The following is a 24,923-nucleotide window of genomic DNA, read 5'->3' on the forward strand; positions in this document are numbered from 1 at the left end:
TCACCAGGTCTGCACGTGGCCACAGTGTCGGCTTGTTAAGTGTCAAGAGAGGAAGAGAATCAGTTCAGGTCTGAAAAAGAGAGCCGAGGGAGCAGAGGTCAAGCCAGTGGTGTCCCCAAAAGTGTGGTGTTCGCCCCCCACCTGCGCTTGAAGTGACGTTCCCTCGCCCTTGACCTGTTGCCCAGGCAAAAAAATGTCTCCTAATATCTCTCTGCTCCCTGTCCCAGGACCTGTCTGAGGTTTCGGCCTGCGAGTCTGTGTCCCAAGAGAGCAGGGCCCCCGAAACCCCAAAACGGGGTGCACCGCTGGAGACCAAGCAAAGGGGCTCCCCCCACTTAACTCAAGGAACTCCTGGGAAACGGGGTTCCATTTCTGATGCACATCCGGAGGGTGATAGAGCTCGGGGACACAGCAGCAGAGAGGTCAGACAGCAGTGCAAGGGGACGTTTTCAGTGGTTTTACAAAAAACGGTTATAATATTTAAATATACTGAATTGTATACTATATTTTATAGTTTATATACTTGAATGTTTGCGTAAATGTTTGGCAGTTGTTTCTGTTTATTCCACTTTCCATGCATTTCGATGGTTGAACTCGTTTGGAAAGTGAGGCTCTTTAAGAAGTAGTCACGTTGCTTGTGGCTGAGGAGTAAACCTGCCGCAGATTCACAGCTAACAAACGTCATGTACTGTGGTTGAGAATGCCGATCCCCGTTCTGGGGCTTTTGTCAAGGAAACTGCAGTTTATCGCCTAGACGCTCCTCCCATCTTCCATATGAACATTGTGGCACCAAAGTGCTGTTTGTAAAGAGGGATCAGTAGACAGTGGTTAGAAGACCTGCTTAGGTGAATTTTTTAAATGTATACCTCTATATTAGCAAATCAGCCTTTGTTCATGATGTAAACTTCATTTAAAATTTAAACATCCTATTTGTGTCCCCTGAAAGATACTGGTTTAACTTGGAAGAGTAATACACCAGGTACTTGATGAAGAGTGCCCCTTTTAGTTCACAGGAGGCAGCGCTAAACCCCTTTTCCCTTTGCTGCCTCACCCAGAGTAAATGTGGGGTGTCCGCTGTGGTCTTGGGGTGCGTCTCCCCTGCCCTCTAACCTACCTTCTCGCCCCCATCTTGTCCCAGGAGCCTCATCACTGCTCAGCCCCTGCGTGTCAGGCCAGGGGCTCCACGAGCTCCGCGATCCTCAGACAGGTCCTCCTCGGCCAGGTGCCCGAGCCGCCGGCCGCCCGCCGGTCGCCCCGAGGCCGAGAGGAAGTAAACGCTCTAGCTGTCTGGTGGCGGCACGCGTGCGCGTGTGTGTGTGTGTTTGGTGGGGGGGGCACAGGAGTTCTGTGTTCTCGTTCTGGGCACCTGGGTGTATTGTATGGGATCACCGAGCACGATGGCGGGGGAACGGCTTTTGCTCTGTCCTTTGTGTGCCTGCCGGCGCTGGGCTCGCGTTGGAGGTTTCCCTCGAGGGCCGAGCAAGGCGATTGGCTGTCCTGAGCCCAGGTTCGCTCGCTCCCTGCGGGTGGGAACGGTGTGAGCTTGGTGCAGGTACTCCGTCAGCAGAGTTGACCTGCTAGCTTTGCAGTGGAGGAGGGCACATAATTGCCATTTTTATTCAGCAAGGCAAGATCTGCGGTGTCCTGCCAGCGAAATGACTCCCTACCGGAGTAGCGAGGAACTGGGCATGCTCGTCATCCCAGCTGTGGGCAGAAACGTACCTGGTGTCTGAAGTTGTTGTTCCACTAATAAACAAAGTGATCATGATTGAGCGAAATCAGTTTCTACTTTTAAAAATCACCTCCTAGAGATGGAGTACCGCTATTCCAAAATGCTGTGGCACACCTGTGACTGGCCTCTGTTCCGGACTGGTTGGGTTTTATTGTCTATTTATCTGCACCTCTTGTAGATGACTCATCCCTATTGACAGCAAAAGGTTCACATTTTCAACAAAAGATTCAAAAAAACGATTTTCCTTGATATGTTCCTGTTGCTAGTTATAAGGTGTGTCATCGGAGGAAGAGGTGTTTTGTCACCTGTTATCCTCTGGCTGAGTCCTGGTCTGGGGGTGACGTCAGGCAGGGTGTGTGCTCCAGGCCCGTGCAGAGTGCCTGCAGGGTTGGGAGATGAGCTTTCTCACGGTAGACGAGCTCAAACTGAGGGCTTTTCCCGAGCCCCCTTGCACAGTACAGGACGCCTCTCCGCCGGGTCCCGCTGAGGCCCCATCAGTGTCTAATTCACGATGAAGATGCTGAATGGGAGATTTTGTTTGCAGCCGCCCGAGGAGGAAGATGACTTTGACGATCATGATGATGACGATGATGATGATGATGATGATGAGAGCCTGGCCCGTTTTCCTGTGAAGCCAATTTCTCTGCACAACACCGCACTCCTGCAGGAGGTGACCCACCTCACCCCCAAAACCCTTGTATTGTTGCTCTGTGCTCCTCCCACCCCGGCATCACTGTGGGGACTAAACCTCTGGTCTTGGATCCTACTGCGCACCCAACCGCTGACAAATAGGATCATTTTCAAAGGCATACCTGTATCATAGTGGAACGGAGAGCAGCCCTGGGACGCAGTGGTTAGCATTGCTGCCTCACAGCGCACAAACATGCAAGCTCCACACAGATAGCACCCCTGGGTCTGGAATTAAACCCAGAGCCCCCCACCTGGGTTCAATCCTGGACCTGGGGTGCTGTCTGTGTGGAGTCTGTATGTTCTCCCTGGGTTCACATGGGTTTCCTCCCACAGTCCAAAGACATGCTGGTAGGTGAGTTGGCCCTGGTGTGTTGGCATGTGCCCTGCAATGGGTTGGCAACCCATCCAGGGTGTGTCCTGCCTTGTCCCTTATTGCTTGCTGGGACAGGCTCCCCCACGATAAATCGGCTAGAAGATGGATTTCCCTAATCCCATGCCAGGTGAATGCACTACTTTCAGTGCATTTTCTACACATTGGTGTTACGTGGAAATGGATGATATAAAACAGTGGGAGCTTCATGTGAAAAGTGAGTAAAGTTGTCACCAGATGCAGCAGGACCAATCTGAATTATATTTGCATTGAGGATTGGACGGTTCGTGTTTTCTTGTTTGGGACTGACGTACGGTATATTCCTCCCTGACCATCCCTGCTCTTATACTGAGGGAGGGCTGGAGCACAGTGCAACGCGGGGTCCGTATTTTGAGCATAAAAGCCAGGCGGTCAGCAAGAGAATCTAAACTGTGGGCCCTTCCCTCCCCTTCCACCTGGCAGGAAATAGAGTACCCAGAATCACGCCTGACCCCATTGCAGAAGGCAACGGTCAAGCAGCAGAAAATCTCAGCCTTCTGCACCCCGGCCAGGCCTCAGGAAAGTATCGCCACACTGGACACGTGGGGTGGTGTTGGGTTTTGGGGAGCATGCGGTATGCAGGTGCCCCCCCCTCCTGCCCTCACTTGCTTCTAATTTTGAGGACTGGTTCACCATTACCCTCAACCTTCCAAGTAGCTGTACTCCCGGACCTCGATAGAGCTCCGCTGCAGCGTTCTGGGGAGAACTGCAAAAGAATTGCTTAATGGTGCTGTAGCAGAATGGCATTCATTTTTGGTGAAGTTTGTTCCATTGCTTCCTTGTCTCGTGCAAGCTCTGGCCTCGGTGAAGCTGCCTGCCCATCCTGCAGGGCTGGGGTAGAATCGGCGTGCTCCCCTGCCCCCCGCCCCCTCTCTGTGCGCTGCTCCTTGTCAGGGCTGCCCATCTCGATCCTGCTTCGCCATGGCTGAGCGCGGGCTGGGGCGCCGCACTGCGAATGCATGCAGACTGGCCTTTCCCTGAGCCTGCAGCCGCTGTGCTTGACCGTCACCGAGCTGAGATGGGCATAGCCCGTAACGGACTCTGGAACATACGAGTGTTTCAACGGGTGTTTTTGTGTTTTTCTTGGTGGGTGAGTAAGGGTCTAGTGGCTCCCTACACGGTGAGGGCTGCTTTTGCGAAGGGTAGGCTCTGGTCACTGTGGTGAGCCTCTCGGTGTGGATCCTCTTCTCCCAGCTCCTGTTCCAGGCTGTGGGCACACCTGGATGTCTGTGCCCAGGTGCATGAGGGATATTGCACACAGAGCTCGCGTGTCCTCGCCTGTCTCCCTCTCTCACTCCCGTCTCCCTGCCCTCTCTCCGCAGGTGGAAGAGAGGCTGGAAGCAGGAGACGTGGTCCGGAGGAAAGAGGCGAAGGACCTTCTGGAGGAGATGTTTCCCTATGAGCCGCGGACTCCTACCGGAATCACGTTAGTGTCTTCATAAGCCCAGTTCTGTAAACACGGCTAAACCCGAGCTCAATGGAAAATAGTTCCCGTAAGCACGTTTAAGGGATGGAGATGTAGTTTAATTGCTAAACTCTTTAATTTGGGAGTTTACCCTTGCGACGAGCATAAAGCTCATTTTCACGTTTTACTTTCAGTAAAATGTTATCCTGATTTATTTTCAAGTTCTTGAAGCCAGATATAATTAGGTGCATTGTGGAAGAATGAAGAAAAAAGAGAAGCCTTGACTGTATCTTAACCTAAAAGATAAATCTATTGTCTCAGACTTAAAAATCCACCTTTCTCAGATCGTTTTCCTCTTATGTAGAGTGTGTTTGTGTTATTTTGACAGTAATAGTGGAGGGTGCTTTTGGGACAGTTTTCATTTTGCTGCTAACAGAAGGAAGCAACTGTTAATGTCTGCTGTTTATCCATTTCTTTTTTGACGAAGTGTTCCCAACAATATTTGCTCCAGGTTGAAGAATTCGCAGCTCTTAGTTGGTCAACATCTCTGATGCGCAGGGCGTGGAGTCGGGTTCCGGCTCGCTCTGGCACCTGTATGAGCAATGAGTGTGTCCGCTGTGTGTTAGACCAGGGCTGTGCACGTTAGTGCCTCACGGTTCTGTAGCCTGATGACATCGCCCAATAGCACAAGAATCGGTAACGTCAAGGGAAGGATGTACTTTCCCAGGATGCATTGGTTTGCCCTTGAGCAGTCCAGGGAACAGCTGGGCAATGAAGTAGCCTAGGCTGGGACCACCAGAGCCTCAACAATAGAGCTCAAGCTGCCCCTGAGTGCCTTTAAAATGTCGAGGCGATTGTGAAATCATTTTTAAGTTCATGGTGAGAAAGCAAAACAAGCTTGGGCAGCCATTTGACTCGTCTTGCTGGTAGTGTAGATTGACGTATCAAGTAGGTAATTTTCTCTCTCCTTCCATGTGCCTCTCCTCCTGCGTGTGCACCACAGCGCCACCTGCCGCCGACCCATCCACGGTGCAGCCGGGCGACCTCTGAACCCCAGCGACTTCCGCCTCGACGACTCCATCTTGCGCCGCACCGAATTCACCGAGACCTCAGTCTACACCGAGCGCAGGGCTGTGCAGCGGGGAGCGGGCAAGCTGTCGGCTGCTCCTCCGGCCCTGTCGTACTCCTCCTCCTCCTCCTCCTCTTCCTCCTCAAGCAGCGCGGCCAAGCTGACGGCGCCATCCGGTGGCCAGTCTCGGTCGCGCCGCTCCCTGCCCGTGTGGCTGCAGCTGCTGCTGCTCATGGCGGTGGCAGGCTTCTTGTTCTTCGTGTACCAGGCCATGGAGACCAACGAGATCAACCCTTTCAGCACCATGGTGAGCCCTGCCTCTCCCAGCAGCGCAGAGAAGCCAGGCGGCCAGTGAGGAAGAACTTCAAGACCCTCACTCTTCATCCTGACCTCCATCCTCCTCCTCACTCTTGCCCTGTCCTCACTCTTGCTCCGTCCATGACTCCCGTGGCTTCATCTTTCTCCTGACGCGTCCTTCTCCCTGTCCCTGTTCCCGAGATCTGGCCCTGGGTTTTGAACCAGCCACCTAATCCTTTAAATTAAAAACTTTCACTGATTTACCCTGCAAGCAAAGCTCTCTCATGTCCTCAACACAGGGCACGTGCATGTTTTGTGCATTATGTGAGCAGTGAAGATCTGAGAATGTAGATGAGTTGCTGGTTGGATCAAAAATCGCGTCTGTTCTTGCACTCTAGGAACAGATCAGGGAAACAGCCCTGACTTGCCTGCCCTTCCCTGTTGCTTACAGACTTTCCCATACCTGTTTCTGTGTCAAGGGAGGAAAGTTATCCTGCTGTTCCTCTCGCATTCCCCTTCTTTAAACCCCCTTGTCCTTGACCTGGCTCCTGCTCCAGCATCCTTCTTGACCCTTTCCTCATTCCCCCTCCGATGAGCTCTAGACCCTCCTCCAGTCATTACCTGATCAATCACTGACCCCCTCTCTCACTGAGCAGGGCGAGGAGCAGAGCGAGACACGGAAGGATCTCAGGCATTTTTTTTCTTCAGCTGTGGTTTCCCCTATTCCTTACTGTCCTACCCTCCCCACCAATCCCAGACATCCCCAGGGCCTGAGGGCAGTTAGGAAGGAGTCCACTGCCTCCTACTCCACCTGCACACTGTTGTCTGCTATAACCTAGAGCTGGAGGAGATCATCAAACCCCCCCTTCCCATCTCTCCTTTCCTCCCTCTCTCCCCTCGCCTCCAGTTTCTTTACCGTCCTGTCTTAACCCGTATCCACACAGCGGAGAGGGATTCCAGCTCCATCTTCTCCAGCGCACTTCCAGACCACACGGACTGAAACCTTTTGGGGCTGGGGGGGGGGGGTGTTGCTTTTGGGGTTTAACGTTATTTTTGTGTTTGTATGAGACATCAGATTACTTTCACACTATCTGCCCTTTAGGTCATTAACATGACATCTTAACGGGGAAATGCAGAATGAGGTAGAGAAGGATTTAACGAGGGTATGTCCTAGCCAGGTTTAGGAGAGTAAAAGTCGGTGCACTGCTCTAAGCTGCGATGTGTATTGTACTGTTCTACAAGAGGCTGTGTGAAACAGTGAAAATGTCAGTTATTCTAGTATTGAAGTACCGCAACGATTCATGTTATCAGCCTCAGCACCTACAGATCTCGCCCTTTTTGGTACACCGGGCTGCTGTTTTAAAAATCAGAATCGCTCTGCCTGCTCAATTTCACCTCCTTCAGCATAGTCGCTTTTCCAATGACTTGAGCGGTTAATCGCAGTCATTAAAAGCGCCCGTCTGCAGAAAACAGACAGGGGACTAAAACGATCTGCCCACCGATGCTGGGCCTAAACCCAGGCTCCTGCCGGTCCGGTCCGATTCCAACAAATCTGGCTCTTGCTTTCTCCCGCTGGTGCCTTTTTCAGGAAGGGCGAGTGCTGGTGTAGCTGACAGCCTAAGGAATTGGGGTCGTTTCAGTGACTGTAATAACCCGGCCGGGTGCTTTCACTCTTGTGCAGTTCGATTTTACACGGCTCTCAAGTTTGTGACAGGACTGAGAAACAAGTTGTCTGGGATTTGGCACTAAATGGAAGTGTGTGCCCCCGCTGTGACGCTATAAGGGTGCTTTCTGCACCCCACACAGCTCAAGCGTTCTGTTCCAGCTGTTGCACAGGGCAGGGTGACCTGCTTCACCTCTGACACTATTGAAACCTTATTGGGACAGACTGAGCATCAGCTAATTCTTTCAGCCTCTCTGGCCCCTGTTGGCTGGAGAAATCGTTAGTAAATCAGGCATAATGTGACGCGGACTAAACGTTTCCGAGGTTTGAATTTAATTCAACAGTTCCCCTCCCTCCCATTCCCTTAATTATGCAGTTTCTATTCCCCTATTTCTTGGAAATCAGTGACTTTCTTCAAGGAGAAAAAGATCGGGGGATTAAGACACTGAGGAAACTTGCTGAAGTAGTTCCAGCCAGTCACTGAACTTTCTTTGATGTTTTCTGATCTGGACATTTGTGCCATATAGGAGTAGGACCGGTTTTAGCAGCATATAAATGCCTGTGATTATTTTTTTTTCTTGTAAACTACGGTATTTTTCTAATGTGTGTGTCTTATTAAATACAAAAAAAATCTTTTTAATAAAAGTTTTAAAATGCAAACAACTATTGTCTACTTGTATAGATGGCGAGGGCACTACGCTGTAGTATTATAAAAATAATGTGAAGCTGCTTGCTAATGGGCTTTGCAGTAGTTTGCAGTACTACAGATGTATTTAAGAACATTGAAGTTTCAAGAAAACATTTTTATTTATTTTTTCCATGGTTTTGGGTGAAAGTGACTGTGATTCTGGGGAGGGTTTATATCTGGCTAATGTGTTTTTTTATAGTTAATTTTAAATAATTGGTATACCTTGTAGAAATCCTAATAAAATCAATAACTGAAACTCACCCTTTTTTTTCTCCTCTTCTATGCCTTTTCTAGTACAGCCAGGCTTTTTGCTCAATTGGCTGACTTGATTTAACAGATTTGATGTGAACGTAGCCCTTTTCATTTTAAACACTAATAGCTCCGTTTATGAGATCTTGTTCCCATCTTTTGTAATTTTGGGGGGTTTTCAGGGTTATCAGTAACAATTGTGTATTGTAATTTTTTTGGGTCCTTCATTTTGTGGAATTAATACATTCGTAGTGTAAAATGCATGAGATAGGCAGAGCTCAAACTGTGAACCTGTGCAAATTCTAAAATTAAAATTAAAAAATTCTAAAACTAAAATTAAAAAATTCTAAAACCAAGGGCGGAGACCCCAAGAACCGTTACACGTCATCATCTGAGTGTAGTTGCAAATGACTCCCAGGAGGTGGCGCACTGCTGACCAAGCTTTGTTGGGGTTGTCTCCAGGTTGACCCTTCTAGATCAGGTGTGTTGTGTTTGGCTAATTAGGCCAAGCAATCATAAAACACCAAGGGCGGGGATGCTGAAGTTCAGGGATTCACACATTCTGCATCTCGTCTGTGTTCCTGATGAGTGTAAAACCCTGTTCTACGTCTGCTAGTACACTGAGCCTGCCTGGACATGTGGGGTTACCTTTATAAAAATGGGCAAACGCAATGGGCATGACGCCAGTACTGCAGCTTGTAGCGGGGAGCTAACTACCTGCCTCTACCGTTTAAAAAGTGTCACATACAGGGTATCACACTACAACATGACAAAACAATTTGTAACATTACAATTACGTTGCACTTAACATGCAACAAATATTAGCAACCTGGTGGCTAAACATTTTCACGTAGTTCAGCAGTCGTATCTCGCCCCACCTGCCTGCCCTATGCACTTGATACATTTAGAACAAATTAGAACACTTGAATCTTTAACCCAAGAAAAAGTGAGCTCGCTAAACACAAAACTGCTTACGTTCCTAATCCCATTACCTAAAGATGAGAAAGTACATTGGCAGGGTACCTGGGTACATGTTGTCACTAGCCCAAGCTCCCAGACTGGCGGAACAGAGAGCCGAGCGGGCGCCGGTCAGTTCAGTGTCCGAGAGGAGCAGAGAGCCGGTGGGTTCAGTGTCCGAGAGGAGCAGAGAGCCGGTGGGTTCAGTGTCCGAGAGGAGCGGCGAGCCGGTGGGTTCAGTGTCCGAGAGGAGCGGCGAGCCGGTGGGTTCAGTGTCCGAGAGGAGCGGCGAGCCGGTGGGTTCAGTGTCCGAGAGGAGCGGCGAGCCGGTGGGTTCAGTGTCCGAGAGGAGCGGAGAGCCGGTGGGTTCAGTGTCCGAGAGGAGCGGAGAGCCGGTGGGTTCAGTGTCCGAGAGGAGCGGAGAGCCGGTGGGTTCAGTGTCCGAGAGGAGCAGATAGCCGAGATGGCGCCGGTCAGTTCAGTGTCCGAGAGTAGCAGGCGCCGGTGGGTTCAGTGTCCGAGAGGAGCAGATAGCCGAGATGGCGCCGGTCAGTTCGGTGACCGAGAGGAGCGGAGAGCCGGTGGGTTCAGTGTCCGAGAGGAGCAGAGAGCCGAGATGGCGCCGGTGGGTTCAGTGTCCGAGAGGAGCAGAGAGCCGAGATGGCGCCGGTGGGTTCAGTGTCCGAGAGGAGCGGAGAGCCGGTGGGTTCAGTGTCCGAGAGGAGCGGAGAGCCGGTGGGTTCAGTGTCCGAGAGGAGCGGAGAGCCGGTGGGTTCAGTGTCCGAGAGGAGCGGAGAGCCGGTGGGTTCAGTGTCCGAGAGGAGCGGAGAGCCGGTCAGTTCGGTGTCTGAGAGGAGCGGAGAGCCAAGTGGATGCTGGTCACTTGAGCAAATGGGAGTATCCCTTTTAAACTGGTGTGGTGACAGCAGAGAGGCTCCACCACCGCTCCTCCAGTGACCCCTTGCAGGGTGCAGTGCTGGGGGTGAACCCAGCTAGAAGGACCTGAGCACACATGGCACTGGTATAATGTAGGTAAATCAGGTTGGGGTCTTTGTGAACTATTATGAGGATAATAAATACAAGTACTTACCTTAAGGAACTCAGTCTGCATACTTGTAATCTTCATATAACTTTTTCTGATGAAATCATTCCTTAATAGTTGGCTTTATGTTAAGGTTTGTGTATTGAAACCATGGGTTCCTAGTGCCTGGTTGATAAACATGACTTTTGAGGACCTTGGACAGAGGAGTTCGAAATCCTGAAGGCGATTCCCATGGCCACCCCTTGTACCACCTTTATCGCAAACTTCTCTCACAGACCAGGAAGCTGAAGAGAGATCAGAGGTGTAGCTGCAAGAGCTGAGGCACTGAGCAAGGGTGCACCAACTTTCAGGTCCTGCTAAGCTTGCCAGTCCATTCCACTGAGCACATCCTAGCCATGCTAATGACATGGACAAGCATGATGACCTGCAAAAGCTGTTTGAAGAAACACTGGATGGAGTGAACCGTCCACACATTGTGTGGGTTATGGATCAGCAGAACCATTTCACTATACTTCCCTCTGCTGTACCGAACGTCAAGGTGTTGCGGGCTCATTCTGGGTCCATGGGCTCCCACAGTTTGCACCAAATCACTGAGGATAGATCAGGTTGCGGCAGCACTATGGAAAAATGTGTTTCTCCATAAACAACAAGTTACTTTCTTGGACAGAAGGGATGGGCTTGTAGGTCAACAAACATAACAGAAGAGACTAAAATGTGAGGAAAAGCCCTTGGAACTGCAAATAATTTCCATGTACACATGTCATGGGACATGAACAATGTTTGATAACAAACTCTCTTGCCAGATGTACAGTAGGCTGACACACTTTGTCACACGTGAATAATGCATAATTTCCAGATAAATAAATGTTGAAAGAGTATTCTGTTTTGTGTCATTTGGTCCTTCAGGTTAAAATTAGCTTCATTGGGAATTTGATTAAGGTTTTAGGTTCCAAATATGTGAAGCATTTTTTTTAGCACCGTACATCTTCAAAATCAAGTCCTTTCATCAGGGAGAGCGTTACACGGTTCTCCGGTTTCCCAGCTCCACCACAGGGAAATACCAGCAGGCTCTTGGTCCTCTCAGGACCTGATCATTTATCCTGATCTTTACACTACTTTCGCAGCCAGGCAGAGACCCCACGATCCAGTGGATAAAACCAGCTGGAAGATCCAGACCATTCAGAGATTACGTCAAGAGGCTAACTCTCTTTTTCAGATCCCCAGATTTCAGTCCTCGACAACACAATATGAACTGGCCGAGGAAAATCGCTCCCTGTGGAAACTGGTGCGGGACTGGCGAGACTGGAAAACCCTCATTATGAGAAGCCTATGCTCCTCTCAGATCCGTGGCTCTCCAGTGCAAGGAGAGTGCTCCCAGCTTCCTGTGACGGTGAGGACATCTTTTCTGAGGAGGGAGCTGTTCACATCAGGAGCATCTGTCTATCGCTTTACTCCAGTCCTCCAGTAGCTCCGTCACGGATCAAGTGCTCACCTGGTTAAGATGTCATCCGGACAGGCTAAGGAGTGAGGCAGGTAAGGCTTCGGCGGCACCTGGGATTGTTTTATATGAAGGATGCCACTCATTTAATTCGTCCAGGTTCTGAAGGCTTTATATAAAACCTGTTCACGGGGTAGCTGGAGTCTACCCTGACAAGCAAAAGGTGCAGGATAGGATGTATTCTGGCTGGGACACCACTACATCACAGGACAGACACACACACACTCACACCAGGGCCAGTTTTCCCAGAAGCCAATTAACCTACCAGCATGCCTTTGGCCTGTGGGGGGAAAGCGGAGCGCCCAGAGGAAACCCACACGAACATTGGGAGAACGTACAGACTCCACACAGACAGCCCCTAAGCAATTGATCCTGGGGCCCCAGCGCTGTGAGGCAGCAATAAACTCTGCGCCACTGTGCTGCCCAATGTGAGATATTTCTAGTATATGTTACCGAGCATGAAAGGAAGCATCACTTCCAACTGCAGCAGATGCACAAAGTTATCAGGAAAACGACAGACCCTTCTGTAGCAGGTGTACTGAGATGTTATTGAACGAATGGGTTCGTTATGTTGACTGGTATTTGTCGTCAACAGGAGGTCCACTGTGGAACTCACAGGCTGTTCCAGTCGTCCACCTAACCGGCACCCTGTCTAAGAATATCCCCCGGAGGAATGTGCCCTCTCCCTGCCAGGGTTAATCAACTAATGCTGCCCTCTTCTGCTCTTAAAGACACAAAGTTTCATTTAACTTCTGCGCACTGGCAGCAGCAGAACCTTGCACTGTGCACTGTGGGACTTCGTCTGTAAAAACTTCACATTTCTTAGACTGTCGCTGTTCTTCAGTTTTGTCTCTCCATGCACTTCCTCATGCAGGCTAAACTGCAATTAGAAAGGGATTATGAGCAACTCTTGTTACACCAAAAAACACGTGTTTTTCAATCATCACCCAGAACTGTTGAACAGCACTGTACACTCACAACATATCTGGAATAAATCAGTTGCAAAATTATTTTATCTACTTATTAATACTTTACATTTGTAGATGTTATTATATAATATATTTTGCACTATTATATTTAGTATTACCAAATATTGTATGGGAAAGTAACTATATCTCCCAGATATGGCAGTGTTTAAATACAGATGATTTGTGGTTCTATTACGTAATTATATTGCTAAAAGCCGTAATGTTTCTGAGTACTTCCCTTGCGTTTCCGACTTTCCGGTGCGTACTCGTTCTTGTAGGTATTCCAGTCGTTTCAAAGCCCCGACGTGCGCGCCCCTGTCTTCTGAGCAGGCGGTCAGAGAGCGCGGCTTCTTGCAGACGCAAACGCATTGGAGTCCCGCCCACGTCGACGAAGTGGTTTGGGGTTGGATGGAACAGAGAAAGACGTGTACTCGACGTAAAAGTGACGTAAGCGAAGGACAAATTGATCAAGCTCGAGGACGTCCGGCCTCTGTGAGCCGCCGGCAGCTGAGCGGAGGCGCCATTTTAAGACGCACGGAGAGAACAAGTGAGTTAGGGCATTGCATTGATTGGGAAATGAGGTTAACGACGTGTAGTTTGCAAAGAATCTGCCGCTTAATTGCTTTAGAATATGGCGGAAAGGGGAAAATGCTGTAAGTTTAGAGGTTGTTGTGTGTCACCGAGGCTGTGGTGTCACAGAGCTGAGTGCACGTTCGGGGGGATTTCAATGACAGAACCGGCTCCGGATATTTTAAGCGCTCCTCATGTAGAGTGTTGATCTCGAGTTTGATCATGAAATAGGCAGCAGTTTTCTGACCGGCCGGCCGGCCGCTCGGAGTCATGCTTCAGTCTTTGCACGTACTGGAATGACTTGCCTTTCTCCCGCAGCTCACCTGCCGCCCCGACCACATCATGTACCCGACCACCCTGACACAGCTGGCCCGGGCCAACCCGTTCTGCGCCCCGCTCTTCACGCTGCAGAAAGCCGAGGAGCCCCGACACAGCCCCGCCGAGCAGGGACACAGCCGGCGCCGGCTGGCAGCCGCCGCGGTCAGCGGTAAGCCCCCAGAAATCAAGGACCTGCGTGCATCACTTTTTATTTAATTTGTACTTGGGGGTGGGATGAAGAGTTAGAAGAAGAAGAGATTCAGTTAACGGTTTCAGGCTTTTTCGGCGATTCGTGTAGTTGGTAAAAGCCCACAAACTCGGCGCCTGGGAAAGTTGCCCTTCAGTTGCGATGCTGAAGGTTGCGCTGGTCTAGACTCGTATCCCCGGGGCTTGTGAGTGAATGTATTCCTCTAGCAGCTATCTCAACGGGAAAATATCAGCGACTACAACTCCTCTCGCTCTGTTTCAGGCCCTGCGTCTAGTAATACCGAGTAACTAAGGAGAGGGTGCCCTTAGCTCGTCTTTCCACGGCAACGCTGGGGGGTCGCGTCCGGAAAAACGGCAACTTGCTGAGGAATTAGCGGTTTAACCTCTAAAAGCTGTCCCTCGGCTGGCTTCACTTCTGTGGCGTTTTAGCTAAAAAATATATCCCATCTCGGCATACGCATTTCAGCTTGATGCGGCGATCCGCAGCCGCAGTCTGCGTGGTGAACCCCGGAGGCTGGAGATGGGGGGTGGGGAGAGGCCTTCTTCGGTTTATTGAGGGAGGGGGGACTCCTTCCCCCAAACGACCCAGGGCCCGTCTGCGCCTCTGACCGCGGAGGGGAGATTTAAAAAGCCTCCTGGCGGTGTTTATTAACGCCACAGCCCGGCCGTGTCCTCTGGAGTGCCGGTGGTGAAGGGCAAAGGGAGGCCTGCGTCTCTCCGGAGCGGCTGTGACCCCTGACCGCCAGCCGCAGGTCCCAGCAAAGCCAGCGCCCATTGGCTGCCGGCTAGCTGATGTAGTCGGTCGCTGTGATTTAAAAGAAGAAATCGGGGGGCCCCCTTTGAAACTGTACCGGGTGCCGGCTGTGTCATCCCGATAAGTCTCGGTGATCTTGGAGTGCTCATCGGCTCTTGGGTGTGCGCTCTGAGCATCGGAATAATTGGATTTTAGAAAGCCGGCGGGATGATTAGTTTAACTTTCGTAAATTGGCTCAGCTATTATTAGGGTTTAATGGTGTGACTTTTTCATGTGCGCATCGCGCGGGGGGGCTGCGCTGGAGTCGAGTTGGTCTTGGATGTAATGGAGGTCCTGGTTCTGAGTAGGTAGGAAAGGGACAGGTTAAGGTGTATCCCGTGCCGAGAGCGGAGAGTCGAGCTTTTAGCTGTTGAGTCTTCTCCTGGTGTTAAGAACCTCACACCTGAAACGTTGTCTTTCTCCTTTCGACATGGAATGAACCTTTCCCTGTTCCTTCAAAGGTTAGATACAGGGTCAGTCGACAGCCGTGACAGTTCATGAAAAACGAATGACATGGGTTTCTGTGACAAAAAAGGTTTCAGACGAAAGCGTAAATATCAAAGTTTCTAACAGTTAGTTTGCAATCCTTCGCCGTCTGTGGAGGGAAAAAAACCTTTAGTAAGATAATTGGCATTTATAGTTGTCGACTAGCCCTGTATATAGCGAAGACTTGAATTCCTCAAAGGGTAGCCCGTGCTCTGATTTGTTTTATTCACTGATGCTTTAAAGGAGCTAGTTTTTGGAGTTCTATAACACAAAAAAAGTCATAGGAGTTTGAAGCGTTCCTCTTTTAAAGAAGGCTGGCTCACAGGTCTTTTAATGCTCTTCCCTCGCGTTCTCTTCCCTCAGAGGGTGACAGTTGCGAGTTCGGCTCGTCCAAGTACCTTGTCCTCTGTGGTTTTGGGGGGATTCTAAGCTGCGGGACGACGCACACGGCAGTCGTGCCTTTAGACCTGGTGAAATGCAGACTGCAGGTTTGTTTCCAGGCATGCGAGTGTGGTGTGGCGCTACTGGCCCTCGCTTAGGGGAGCTGTGTGTTGCGTACTCACCAAAACCCAGGGGTGCCGTCAAAGTAGCGCATGCGTGTTGCATTCCAGAAATAGTTCAAAAGCAGTATAGGCCCAGAGATGTGGCCGAGTACAGATCTCTGAGCAGAGAAAGGGAGAACTTGTCTCTGCATGTGGGGGACTGGGGGTTCTGTTACCAGAGCGCTTAAGAATCTTTCCCCGAGATCGGCGGCTGAGGTCAGCTGTTGTGTCCTTTGCTCTGACCATGGCCTTTCTATGTAAATTGGTAGGGAGTGGCAAACCGCTAATCTGGCTTGTCCAGTGTGACCTTGAAGGCAACTGTCAGGGGTGCTGGACAGTGGCCTCTGCTGCATTTTAAAGTCTTTTCTGATCGCTGAAGCTCTGGTTAGAAACCTTTAACCCAGTTAGGTGAACTGCGGTAGCTTGTTGGGAGCTGGATTTGGGTTTCATCCATCCATCCATCCATCCATTTTCTGACCGCTTCATTTAATTCAGGGTCGTGGGGGGGCCGGAGCCTATGCCGGCAAGCAGTGGGCACAAGGCAGGGTTCGCCCTGGACGGGACGCCAGTACATCACAGGGCTCCAACACAGACACATGCATGCTCTCACCAGGGCCCGTTTTCCCCCACTAACCCTACCAGGATATCTTTAGACTGTGGGAGGAAAGCAGAGGACCCAGAGGAAGCCTATGCAAACGGAGGGCCAACATGTGCACTCCACGCAGATAGTACCCCAGGTCCTGAATTCCGGGGCCCCAGTGCTGCGAGACCGCAATGCTAACTAATGTGCCGCTCGGCTGCCCGTGTTCTGGTTTCATTATGTATAAAATAAGCCATTAATATGGATCTGCATGCAATGAAATTTGAAACTTTTTAATGGTGGGCTATTTCATATTTCTGTGAATTAATGCTGTGACCTTAGTCAAACTGCTTTCAGTAACATAGGACTTAGAGTAAGGGCTGCTGGCTTTGGTCCTTGAGACCACTATGGTACATGTTCCAACTGGGCTCTTTAATCGCAGGGTAGCTGATTTCAGTTTTCTATATGTGGCATATTTTTTAATTTCTGTTATGCTTTTAAAAGGTTGAAGCGGATTTATAATTGGTATCAATATTACCCGTGCTCGAGTGTCAGAACTCTCCTCGTCCTGGTGTTAGCTGGAAAATATTTGGGCCTCTGTACTACTATAAATGCACACTATAGTAGTTTGATGCATTGTTGTTCCTTAATTGATCACCTATTAAGAGCTGTTTAGACAGAACTAAGGGAGCAAGGTCTTAATCGATTGATTGGAGATGGTGTAAAGATCTGTGCTGACGTTGCTGGAAGTCGGGCACTATTGAAACCGTGGGCTGAGAGCAGATCAGGTAAGCGTCTGGCCAAGTGAGCAGAGCAGTTAAAGCCATTAGTTTGGCACCGGATTTTACCAGCTCAGTTTCAAAGAAAACTAGTTTTGCTTACTCCATGTGCCATCCAAGCAAGGAGCGAATCTGCTGCAGCACAGAGAGGCAGGCCTATCCTGAGTATATAAACCTCCTAACGCTTCACCCCCTTGTAGATACTCGTGTCTGTTCTGATCAGCGTGTAGTATTTATCTGCTTAAATAAAGGCTTAAATTGAACTTACACAAAGTTATGTTTCTCATCTTGAATGTTGAATGCCCACACGAGCCCCGAAAAGCTACTGCAAATCCTTTTGAGTCCTTTTGGTTGTTGCCACCTGTCTGGCTGAAAGATATAATGTGAGGTTCATAGTCTGGCGCACGAGGTGCGAATGCCAGTCCCGATTTTGGGGAAGCACGTGCCATGTCATTAGGAAGTAGTGAGCAGTGATACTGCACTTAGGGCAGTGGCAAGGACAAGTAATCCTGATCCTGAAAAGATTGCAACCTTGCAGTTGGGAGTGTTTTATGTTTTTATAGTCCTTGTTTACTGCCATATAAACTTTAAGCTACATTGTAGCATATGATCATCAGTTTAGCATGGGTAACACTGTTTATTACAGAAAAAGGATCTAAAGTTGCTTATAACTTTTTTTTTTTGCTGTCCTTTGGCAGCAAGTTTGTCTAATTGTAAGAAGATTTGATTTCTTAGGTTCACTAAAAGCCTTCAGCTGCTTTCCATCGCCGTGAGTCTTTACCCTGCTCGAGGGTCTCGGGTGGGATGGCTCTGCTTCCTGGAGTTCAATACGAGTTGTCCGTGACTGGTTCACACACTTTTCCTTAGCGCCTTTACATGGCCTGACATTTAGTATTTCTATCCCAGTTGTCCAGAATGTATGCATGTAATCGAAAACCACACATGAACTGCCTGTGCAGTTTTAATTCATGATGTGCAAAAGTCCGTTTTAATTTATGACTAGAGATTTATAGTCCACATGACGTACGCTATGGAATTTCAGCCCAGCTATGCTGAAACCAGTACACGGGCTGCGTTCCCAGGTGATGGGTTTAGATTCTCAAATCAATTGGCTACCTGCAACTATAAGGGCTAGATGTCCCAAAAAGCCTCCTATCATCCGTGATCTGTGTTCAGATACACAGCTGTATTTCTTAACCTTAAGCCTAACCCTAATTATTTGGAACTGGTGTTTTTTGTTTGGCGACACTCATTCCTTGGCCTGGTATAGCATGGTTTGTTTTAACTAACAGCATGGCCTGTGTGTGTTTTGTGTTGCTACAGATGAAGTCAGCTGTGATTTTGGGTCTATGAAATACTATGCACTGTGTGGTTTTGGAGGAATCCTGAGTTGCGGAATCACACACACAGCTGTTGTGCCCTTGGATTTAGTGAAATGCCGTCTGCAGGTTTGTATCCAAGAGCCGCTAATCCGGCCTTTCTTGTACATTTCTGGACTTAAACTGGCCTAAGCTTGGTGGAGCCGTACCATCCATTGTAGGGCTTTGATCAAACTGGAACTGTAATTTACATATTAGTCTTGTAATTTATTTCTACGTGGAACAAAGAGTTATGAAGGAATACAAAAAAAGCTTGATTGCCTAAGCTTGGTCTACGTTAGACATCTTATTTCACATGAAGTGAGAATATATTATTGTTTAGTGATGGCATATTGCACTTTTAGTCTGTGTTTCCTATTTTCCATCTTCTGGATAGTCGGCTTTGTTGGGCTCCTCCAAAAATAGTTCAGTTTGTATAGAAGCTGGTAATACTTCGTTTTTTTAGGTTCTATGTAGTTGAAAGTAGGGGTGCCCAATCTTTGTCTTGGAGGGTTGGGGTTCTGTGGGTTTTGTTCAAACTCTGCTTGCAGTGAGATGAACTGGACCAGTTGGAACAGTCTCCCAGTTTGCACACTGCTGCTTTCAATAGGCATTGAAAACCCGCAGACACCCTGTCTTTCCAGGACCTGCTTGGATACTACCTGTGCTAAATAATTTTTTTTTTATTGCTTGGTTTTATTTTAAATATGTAGTTCTGACCCACCACATCACAGGTGGGCCTGATCTGGTTCCTGCAGCTCTCCTGATTTCTGGACTCGTGTTTCTCCTGCAGGTGAATCCCGACAAGTACAAGAGCATTTTCAAAGGTTTCTCCATCACAGTCCGCGAGGATGGGATGAGGGGTCTGGCCAAGGGCTGGGCTCCCACCTTCATCGGCTACTCCATGCAAGGGCTGTGCAAGTTCGGCTTTTATGAGGTCTTCAAAATCTTTTACAGCAACCTGATGGGTGAGGTGAGTCCCCAATTGGCAGGACAGCCATAATCATGCTGGGCGTGTTTATCATGCTTGGTGGTTTGTTAGTAGGTGCTCTGAGAAATATAGGGACTGTGGGGAAACTACAGACCCTGTTCTTATTATTCTTCTGGTTATGTTAGGCCATATTACAAAACTGTGTTTTGGGCTTGCTGGAATTCACTCCTCAATATAGGGGTGTAACCCCGGCGTCCTGGCCAAATTTCCCACTGGCCCTTACCAATCATGGCCTCCTAATAATCCCCATCTATGAATTGGCTACATCACTCTGCTCTCCTCCCCACTGAGAGCTGATGTGTGGTGAGCGTTCTGGCGCACTGTGGCTGCTGTCACATCATCCAGGTGGATGCTGCACATTGGTGGTGGTGGAGGGGAGTCCCCAATACCTGTAAAGCGCTTTGAGTGGGGTGTCCAGAAAAGCACTATATAAGTTTAAGCTATTATTATTATTATTATTATTATTATTATTAATATGCCTGACCTCCACTTTATCCCCGTTACTCCCATCCTCCTCCTTTTCAACAAGCATTTTGCCTGTTTTTTTTTTCTCCTTGAAATTGTGACCTATTAATGCTGAAAGTGCGGTTTTAAAAGGAAAGTGGCCCATCTCTGTTTAGGTCTTGAACTGTTAAGGAGAAATAGTGAGAGGTCTACAGTTTTTAAGTACTTACCATGATGTATAAACTTTCAGTGCCTGCAATAGAATCTCACGTCGGTCTTTAGGATTTGTGTAATTGAATCAACGTTCCTTCTGTAACTTATTTTCCAATTTCCTCTGAAACCCAGTCACACTGACTGGTGACGTGACCCAGACTCGGCTCTGGGACCATAACGCTCAACCTGTATTCAGGTGAGCACCCTTACCGGTTCTGCCACTCAGGAGACCCCACACAACAGATGTTTTTTTTACCTCCGTGTGTTAAGTTGCAGAAATAAACTCAAGATATTTGCCTGGTTTTATTTTTTTCTCTTTCCGATGGTGTAAAGGAAATAGCAAGTAACCTGTCGGCAAACTTAATCTTCCTTTTACCACAGGAAGGTAATTAAATGAGAATTAAGCATACATTATCACTTCCAAAATTCACCCACTTCACACAAGTGGTCGGCTTTGCTTTCAGGTAATGGCGATAGTGCTTTATCTTCATGTAAATTAAAAACCTCTTAGGAAAAGTGTTCAGTGAATGTTTTGCTAGACCAGAGTTAGTCAATCTTGGCACATGGATCCCCGGGACGTTGCAACACTTTCCTGCAGCTAATCCTTTATTCTTGACGTGATTTGCAGCGCCTGCGCTAATTAAGCAATTAAGGTCTAATTCCACACTGAACTTGTTGGAAGGATCAAAGTCCTGTAATAGCACAGAATCCGGGTGCCAGTTTTGACTCTTCCTGCCTTAAGCCGTTTATATACAAAGGATCATGACAGAAAAAGCAGCGCGCGGGAAAGCTGGTAGGCCATTTGCTGACACTCCCTCTCCTTGGTAAAGGAAAATACGTACATGTGGAGGACGTCTCTGTACCTGGCCGCGTCCGCCAGCGCGGAGTTCTTCGCGGACATCGCTCTGGCTCCGATGGAGGCCGTGAAGGTCCGTATCCAGACCCAGCCTGGCTATGCCAACACCCTGAGGGAGTGCGTCCCCAAGATGTATGCTGAGGAAGGACTCTGGGCGTGAGTATGAAGCTGATGACGTCTGATCTCCTGTCCACGTGCTCCTGTTCGTGAGCCAACACGCTCCCTTAGATCCACCCCTGGGGAGCATCCTGGGCCGCGTGCTGCTGCTGCTTCCTCTCTCTGGGAGTCCAGCAGCTCCGGCCAGGGGGCTCCCAGCAACTTGACGGTTGCACAGTCGGGGGTGCTTGAGTCATAGGCGTGTGAGAGCAGTCCACCTGCACACCAGCCCCCTGCTGTACTGGACACCGGCCGGCCCCGCGCCCCCCGGAGCACGCCAGTACAGCCAGGCTGGTGGGCGGACAAACTGACCAGCTACAGCTACCCTGCGCACAGCGGCTTAAAAACGATCAAGGCAGAAAGTAGAGGAGTTTATTGCCATATGTACGTATACACTGGATTCTTATTTGCGCCGATCTCTCAGGCCATGCGCAATACAACAGACAGCACCACACAATGTAGACGGTACATTACAAAGTGGTTCATAATAGTAACAGCAAGGACAATTAACGCACTCTGCACTGTAATAAATGTGGTGGTCAAACGTGCATAGTGTGGAGGTACATTGAGTTCTGAGGCTTTGCACAGTTAGCTGTTTATGATGCGCACTGGCGTAGGATAGAAGGTGTTCTTAAACCTAGTGGTCCGTGCTTTAATGGTGAACAGTTGGCGTGAGTGATTGCGGCTAGACAAATAAGGGGCAGTCACACATGTATGATGTTTATATCGCGTCCTGGGATATGCAGCGGCTCCTCTGTTTGCACAGCTTCATGTGACCAGGCTTTCGTAAGATATGCAAGCTTGGACAGAGTGGTTACCCATTATCTCACCCTGTCTCGCCATCTGCATCTCACGTGCCTACCTGTTAGATCGCTTAGCTGCACAGATCTTTGTCTCCTGCAGCTTCTACAAGGGGGTGGTGCCGCTGTGGATGAGGCAGATCCCATACACCATGATGAAGTTCGCCTGCTTTGAGCGCACGGTGGAGGCCCTGTACAAGTTCGTGGTGCCCAAACCACGCAGCGAGTGCTCCAAGTCCGAGCAGCTGGTCGTCACGTTTGTGGCTGGTTACATCGGTGAGTGAAGGGGGCCCTCTGGCAGAGCCTTTTTCAAAAGTTGAGGAAGATTCATTAGCTTTCCTTGTGCACACTTTTTGCATGCATATATATATATATGTGGGCTATGTGTTTTGCATTTCAAGTGGTGATGGTCAAAGAACCTTGCCCTAAAGTTTAATCTTGATTACATTGGTCACCTTCCCTGCCCAAAGACGGCTTGAGTCCATACTGATGCATATAAAAACCAGTCAGTCCAGGCTTGTCTGTCCCAGGGGCTGCTGCTGGGACTGGGGGGTAAAAACTTTGTTTGTGTGCAAACAGGTTTTGTTCATGTTGCCGGTAGTTCCTGTAAATATTATGCTTTTTCTTCATCTATATTGTATATTGTGGCCTGCAAGATGAGCATTATGTTGCATGTTCTTTTTTTAACATGGTCATTCATAATTGATTTGCGAGGCTTTATGGTTACTATTACCTGACCATGTTTATGCAGGTTAATGTTGAGAATTTAGCTGTAAAATATTAAAGGCTGTTGGAACCTGGGAGTTGCAAACAGGTTGACAATCAGTGGTTTGTTACTCTGAAAAGTGCCGTGTTGTGGTTGCTTGACAAATCTGTATTGCTGAAGATTGACAAGGTACTTTTGTAGTTTCACAAGCTTTATGACGCTAATACAGAAGGAAAATGCTGAATTTAACTATCATTCAAGCCACAGGCCTACTTCCTTGGCTTTTGAAATCATTCTGCTTAACTCTTCAGTTTTCAGCCAGTGAACATGCATGGCAGTCTGTTAGGATTTCTTTGTTGAGGCTTTAAAACTAGTTTTCAGTTTTTGGATGTCTTAAGCTTTGTGTTCTCCATGGTTAGGGGCGAAGCTGATTTAGATATTGCAAACATGATGAAGGAGAAAGGTTCTTTCTGTAAAACATCTTTACTAAATTTACAACTGATACAGCACATCTTAGGTTTTATTAAAAACACTGTCAATACAAAGCACTGTCCCCACTGTGTGATGGTATACTTATAGGTGTATTTGGCCAGTTGTCTCATACCTTGGAGGATCTGCAGTACTTCAGTCACTTGATATCCTTTTCTCTGTTAGTAAAATCTCACCTACTTGAAAGTAGCCCCAACTCGAAGGAAGAGCTATTTGTTGTAGGTTTAATGTCACGTGTCTGGCCACTAGTTTTTGACTTCCCGTTCGTGAGATCGCTTCCGGTGCCTGTTTCCCTTCAGCTGGGGTGTTCCGTGTGCGATGCCTCACCCTGCCTGTTTCTCTTCCCCCAGCTGGTGTGTTCTGTGCGATCGTGTCTCACCCTGCTGACTCCGTGGTGTCGGTGCTGAACAAGGAGAAGGGAAGCACAGCCCTGCAGGTGCTGAAGAGGCTGGGCCTGAGAGGTAACCCGTTCCTTCCGAACTCTTCCTCCTCTTAATGTGCCACTGCTGCTCGACCTCATGAGGTTTTAGAAAGCCGACCCACAGGGAGAAAGGGGTCAAGCCTCTGTTACTGTGACTGGCAAGTATGTTAAAGCTTCTGAGTTAATGGATTCTTTTTTTGCCTTCCCCACAGAAACATGACTTGTGTGTTTTTGGTTTTGTGGTTGACTGCAGTATAGTACGTTGTGTGCAGTTGCCCCTGGTGCTGGTCAGTTGGGGGTTTAATGTACTTCATGCTGTAAGAGCCCTGTTACATAATTAAACCAGTCACTGGCTTCAGATCACCATCATCTTGAAGGTGTCTGTGAAGCTGTAAAAGAGTGCCGCCCTCCAGCACAAGGGCTGAGGACTGCAGCTGTAGTTTAAAGACCTGATTTAGTCATTTGCTTAAAGGGAAGAATTGTCCTTATTCGTGACCCAACACGCTCCCTTAGATCCACCCCTGGGGAGCGTCCTGGGCCGCGTGCTGCTGCTGCTTCCTCTCTCTGGGAGTCCAGCAGCTCCGGCCAGGGGGCTCCCAGCAACTTGACGGTTGCACAGTCGGGGGTGCTTGAGTCATAGGCGTGTGAGAACAGTCCACCTGCACACCAGCCCCCTGCTGTACTGGACACCGGCCGGCCCCGCGCCCCCCCGGAGCACGCCAGTACAGCCAGGCTGGTGGGCGGACAAGCCCGATCCTCGGTCCTTTTTTCGGCCGGGCCGTGTTGTTCGAGATCAAAATGCGGCGACCGGTTTGAGACGCGCCTTTCTCTCGCGTGGTTTTGCAGGCGTGTGGAAGGGCCTGGTGGCCCGTATCATCATGATCGGCACGCTGACGGCCCTGCAGTGGTTCATCTACGACTCGGTGAAGGTCTACTTCAGGCTGCCCCGCCCCCCTCCCCCCGAGATGCCCGAGTCCCTGAAGAAGAAGCTGGGCCTGGCAGAGTGAAGGCTGCCCACCAGCGTGACAGCTCTGCCGCGGCACAGATCTCCGTTTTATATATTTAACAGTACAACAACAAACAGTCCGTGGCCGTATGGGTCTGACGTGGTCTAGATGTGTGTGTGATTGTGTGGGGAAAGTGGTCAATGAGCCGAGGGACAGTGGCCTGGGGGCGGACAGACCCAGGAACGTGGTTTGGTTTTATCAACTCCTGTCTTTAGTTTTTGTGGATATAATAATTAAAAGACAAACCTGGACACCTACTGCATTTGATTTTTTTTTAATTAAGGATTTTCAGTTTTGGGTACAATTCAACTGTTCCCTCACTTCTTGTTTTTGAAATTCACCTGAATAGAATTGATCTCATCAGCAATGCTTAAATTACTGCTATAAAGATTTGAGGAGTGCTTCACAATGAAATAAAGCAGGTCTTTCAGTTAGTTCACAATTGCAATGAATGCAACTTGGAAGTCTGAGCTTAATGCACTGTCCCCTCAGAACTGCAGAGAAATGAATATAAAGTGAATTTGACTTGAGGAATACCTG

The 24,923-nt window shown here is 48.9% G+C and overlaps 2 protein-coding genes and 2 non-coding genes across 14 annotated transcripts in view; all 4 read left to right on the forward strand.

Moving 5' to 3' along the window:
- tmpoa (thymopoietin a) overlaps positions 1-8,213 on the forward strand; it is a 30,531-nt gene extending 22,318 nt beyond the window's left edge. For 2 of the 10 annotated variants that reach the window (XM_088645647.1, XM_088645650.1), the window contains 6 exons: positions 228-422; positions 1,139-1,270; positions 2,277-2,402; positions 3,255-3,347; positions 4,151-4,257; positions 5,240-8,213. In XM_088645647.1, the coding sequence (XP_088501773.1) occupies positions 228-422; positions 1,139-1,270; positions 2,277-2,402; positions 3,255-3,347; positions 4,151-4,257; positions 5,240-5,660 (1,074 nt within the window). In that variant the 3' untranslated portion in view covers positions 5,661-8,213. The remainder of the gene's footprint in view (positions 1-227; positions 423-1,138; positions 1,271-2,276; positions 2,403-3,254; positions 3,348-4,150; positions 4,258-5,239) is intronic. The other 8 variants (XM_088645651.1, XM_088645653.1, XM_088645654.1 and 5 more) reach the window with 6 other exon arrangements.
- A 4,842-nt stretch (positions 8,214-13,055) lies between these two features.
- On the forward strand, positions 13,056-24,640 carry slc25a3b (solute carrier family 25 member 3b). 2 transcript variants are annotated; one of them, XM_088645664.1, is made up of 8 exons: positions 13,056-13,214; positions 13,556-13,724; positions 15,405-15,529; positions 19,094-19,273; positions 20,779-20,960; positions 21,864-22,036; positions 23,306-23,416; positions 24,223-24,640. In XM_088645664.1, the coding sequence occupies exons 2-8, from the start codon at positions 13,580-13,582 to the stop codon at positions 24,381-24,383; spliced, it is 1,077 nt and encodes a 358-aa protein (XP_088501790.1). In that variant the 5' UTR covers positions 13,056-13,214; positions 13,556-13,579; the 3' UTR covers positions 24,384-24,640. The 2 variants fall into 2 exon arrangements, with proteins under 2 accessions (XP_088501790.1, XP_088501789.1); XM_088645663.1 differs by lacking the exon at positions 15,405-15,529 and adding an exon at positions 18,266-18,390 and having other exon boundaries at positions 13,057-13,214.
- LOC148655266 (small nucleolar RNA SNORA53) lies at positions 21,018-21,267 on the forward strand. Its single transcript, XR_015941526.1, has one exon. It is a non-coding gene; the product is annotated as a small nucleolar RNA SNORA53 (small nucleolar RNA).
- On the forward strand, positions 23,875-24,125 carry LOC148655267 (small nucleolar RNA SNORA53). The gene has a single exon (XR_015941527.1). It is a non-coding gene; the product is annotated as a small nucleolar RNA SNORA53 (small nucleolar RNA).
- Positions 24,641-24,923: the final 283 nt, after the last annotated feature.

This window comes from Lepisosteus platostomus, chromosome 9 (genome assembly GCF_059453375.1).
Source record: "Lepisosteus platostomus isolate fLepPlt1 chromosome 9, fLepPlt1.hap1, whole genome shotgun sequence".
In the NCBI taxonomy this organism is placed as follows: Eukaryota; Metazoa; Chordata; class Actinopteri; order Semionotiformes; family Lepisosteidae; genus Lepisosteus; species Lepisosteus platostomus.

Coding starts and splice junctions, on each gene's coding strand:
- slc25a3b (XM_088645664.1), top strand. CDS start 13,580: ATGTACCCGACCACCCTGACACAGCTGGCCCGGGCCAACCCGTTCTGC. Junction 13,725..15,404: donor GGCAGCCGCCGCGGTCAGCG/GTAAGCCCCCAG, acceptor CTCTTCCCTCAG/AGGGTGACAGTTGCGAGTTC. Junction 20,961..21,863: donor GCTGAGGAAGGACTCTGGGC/GTGAGTATGAAG, acceptor TGTCTCCTGCAG/CTTCTACAAGGGGGTGGTGC.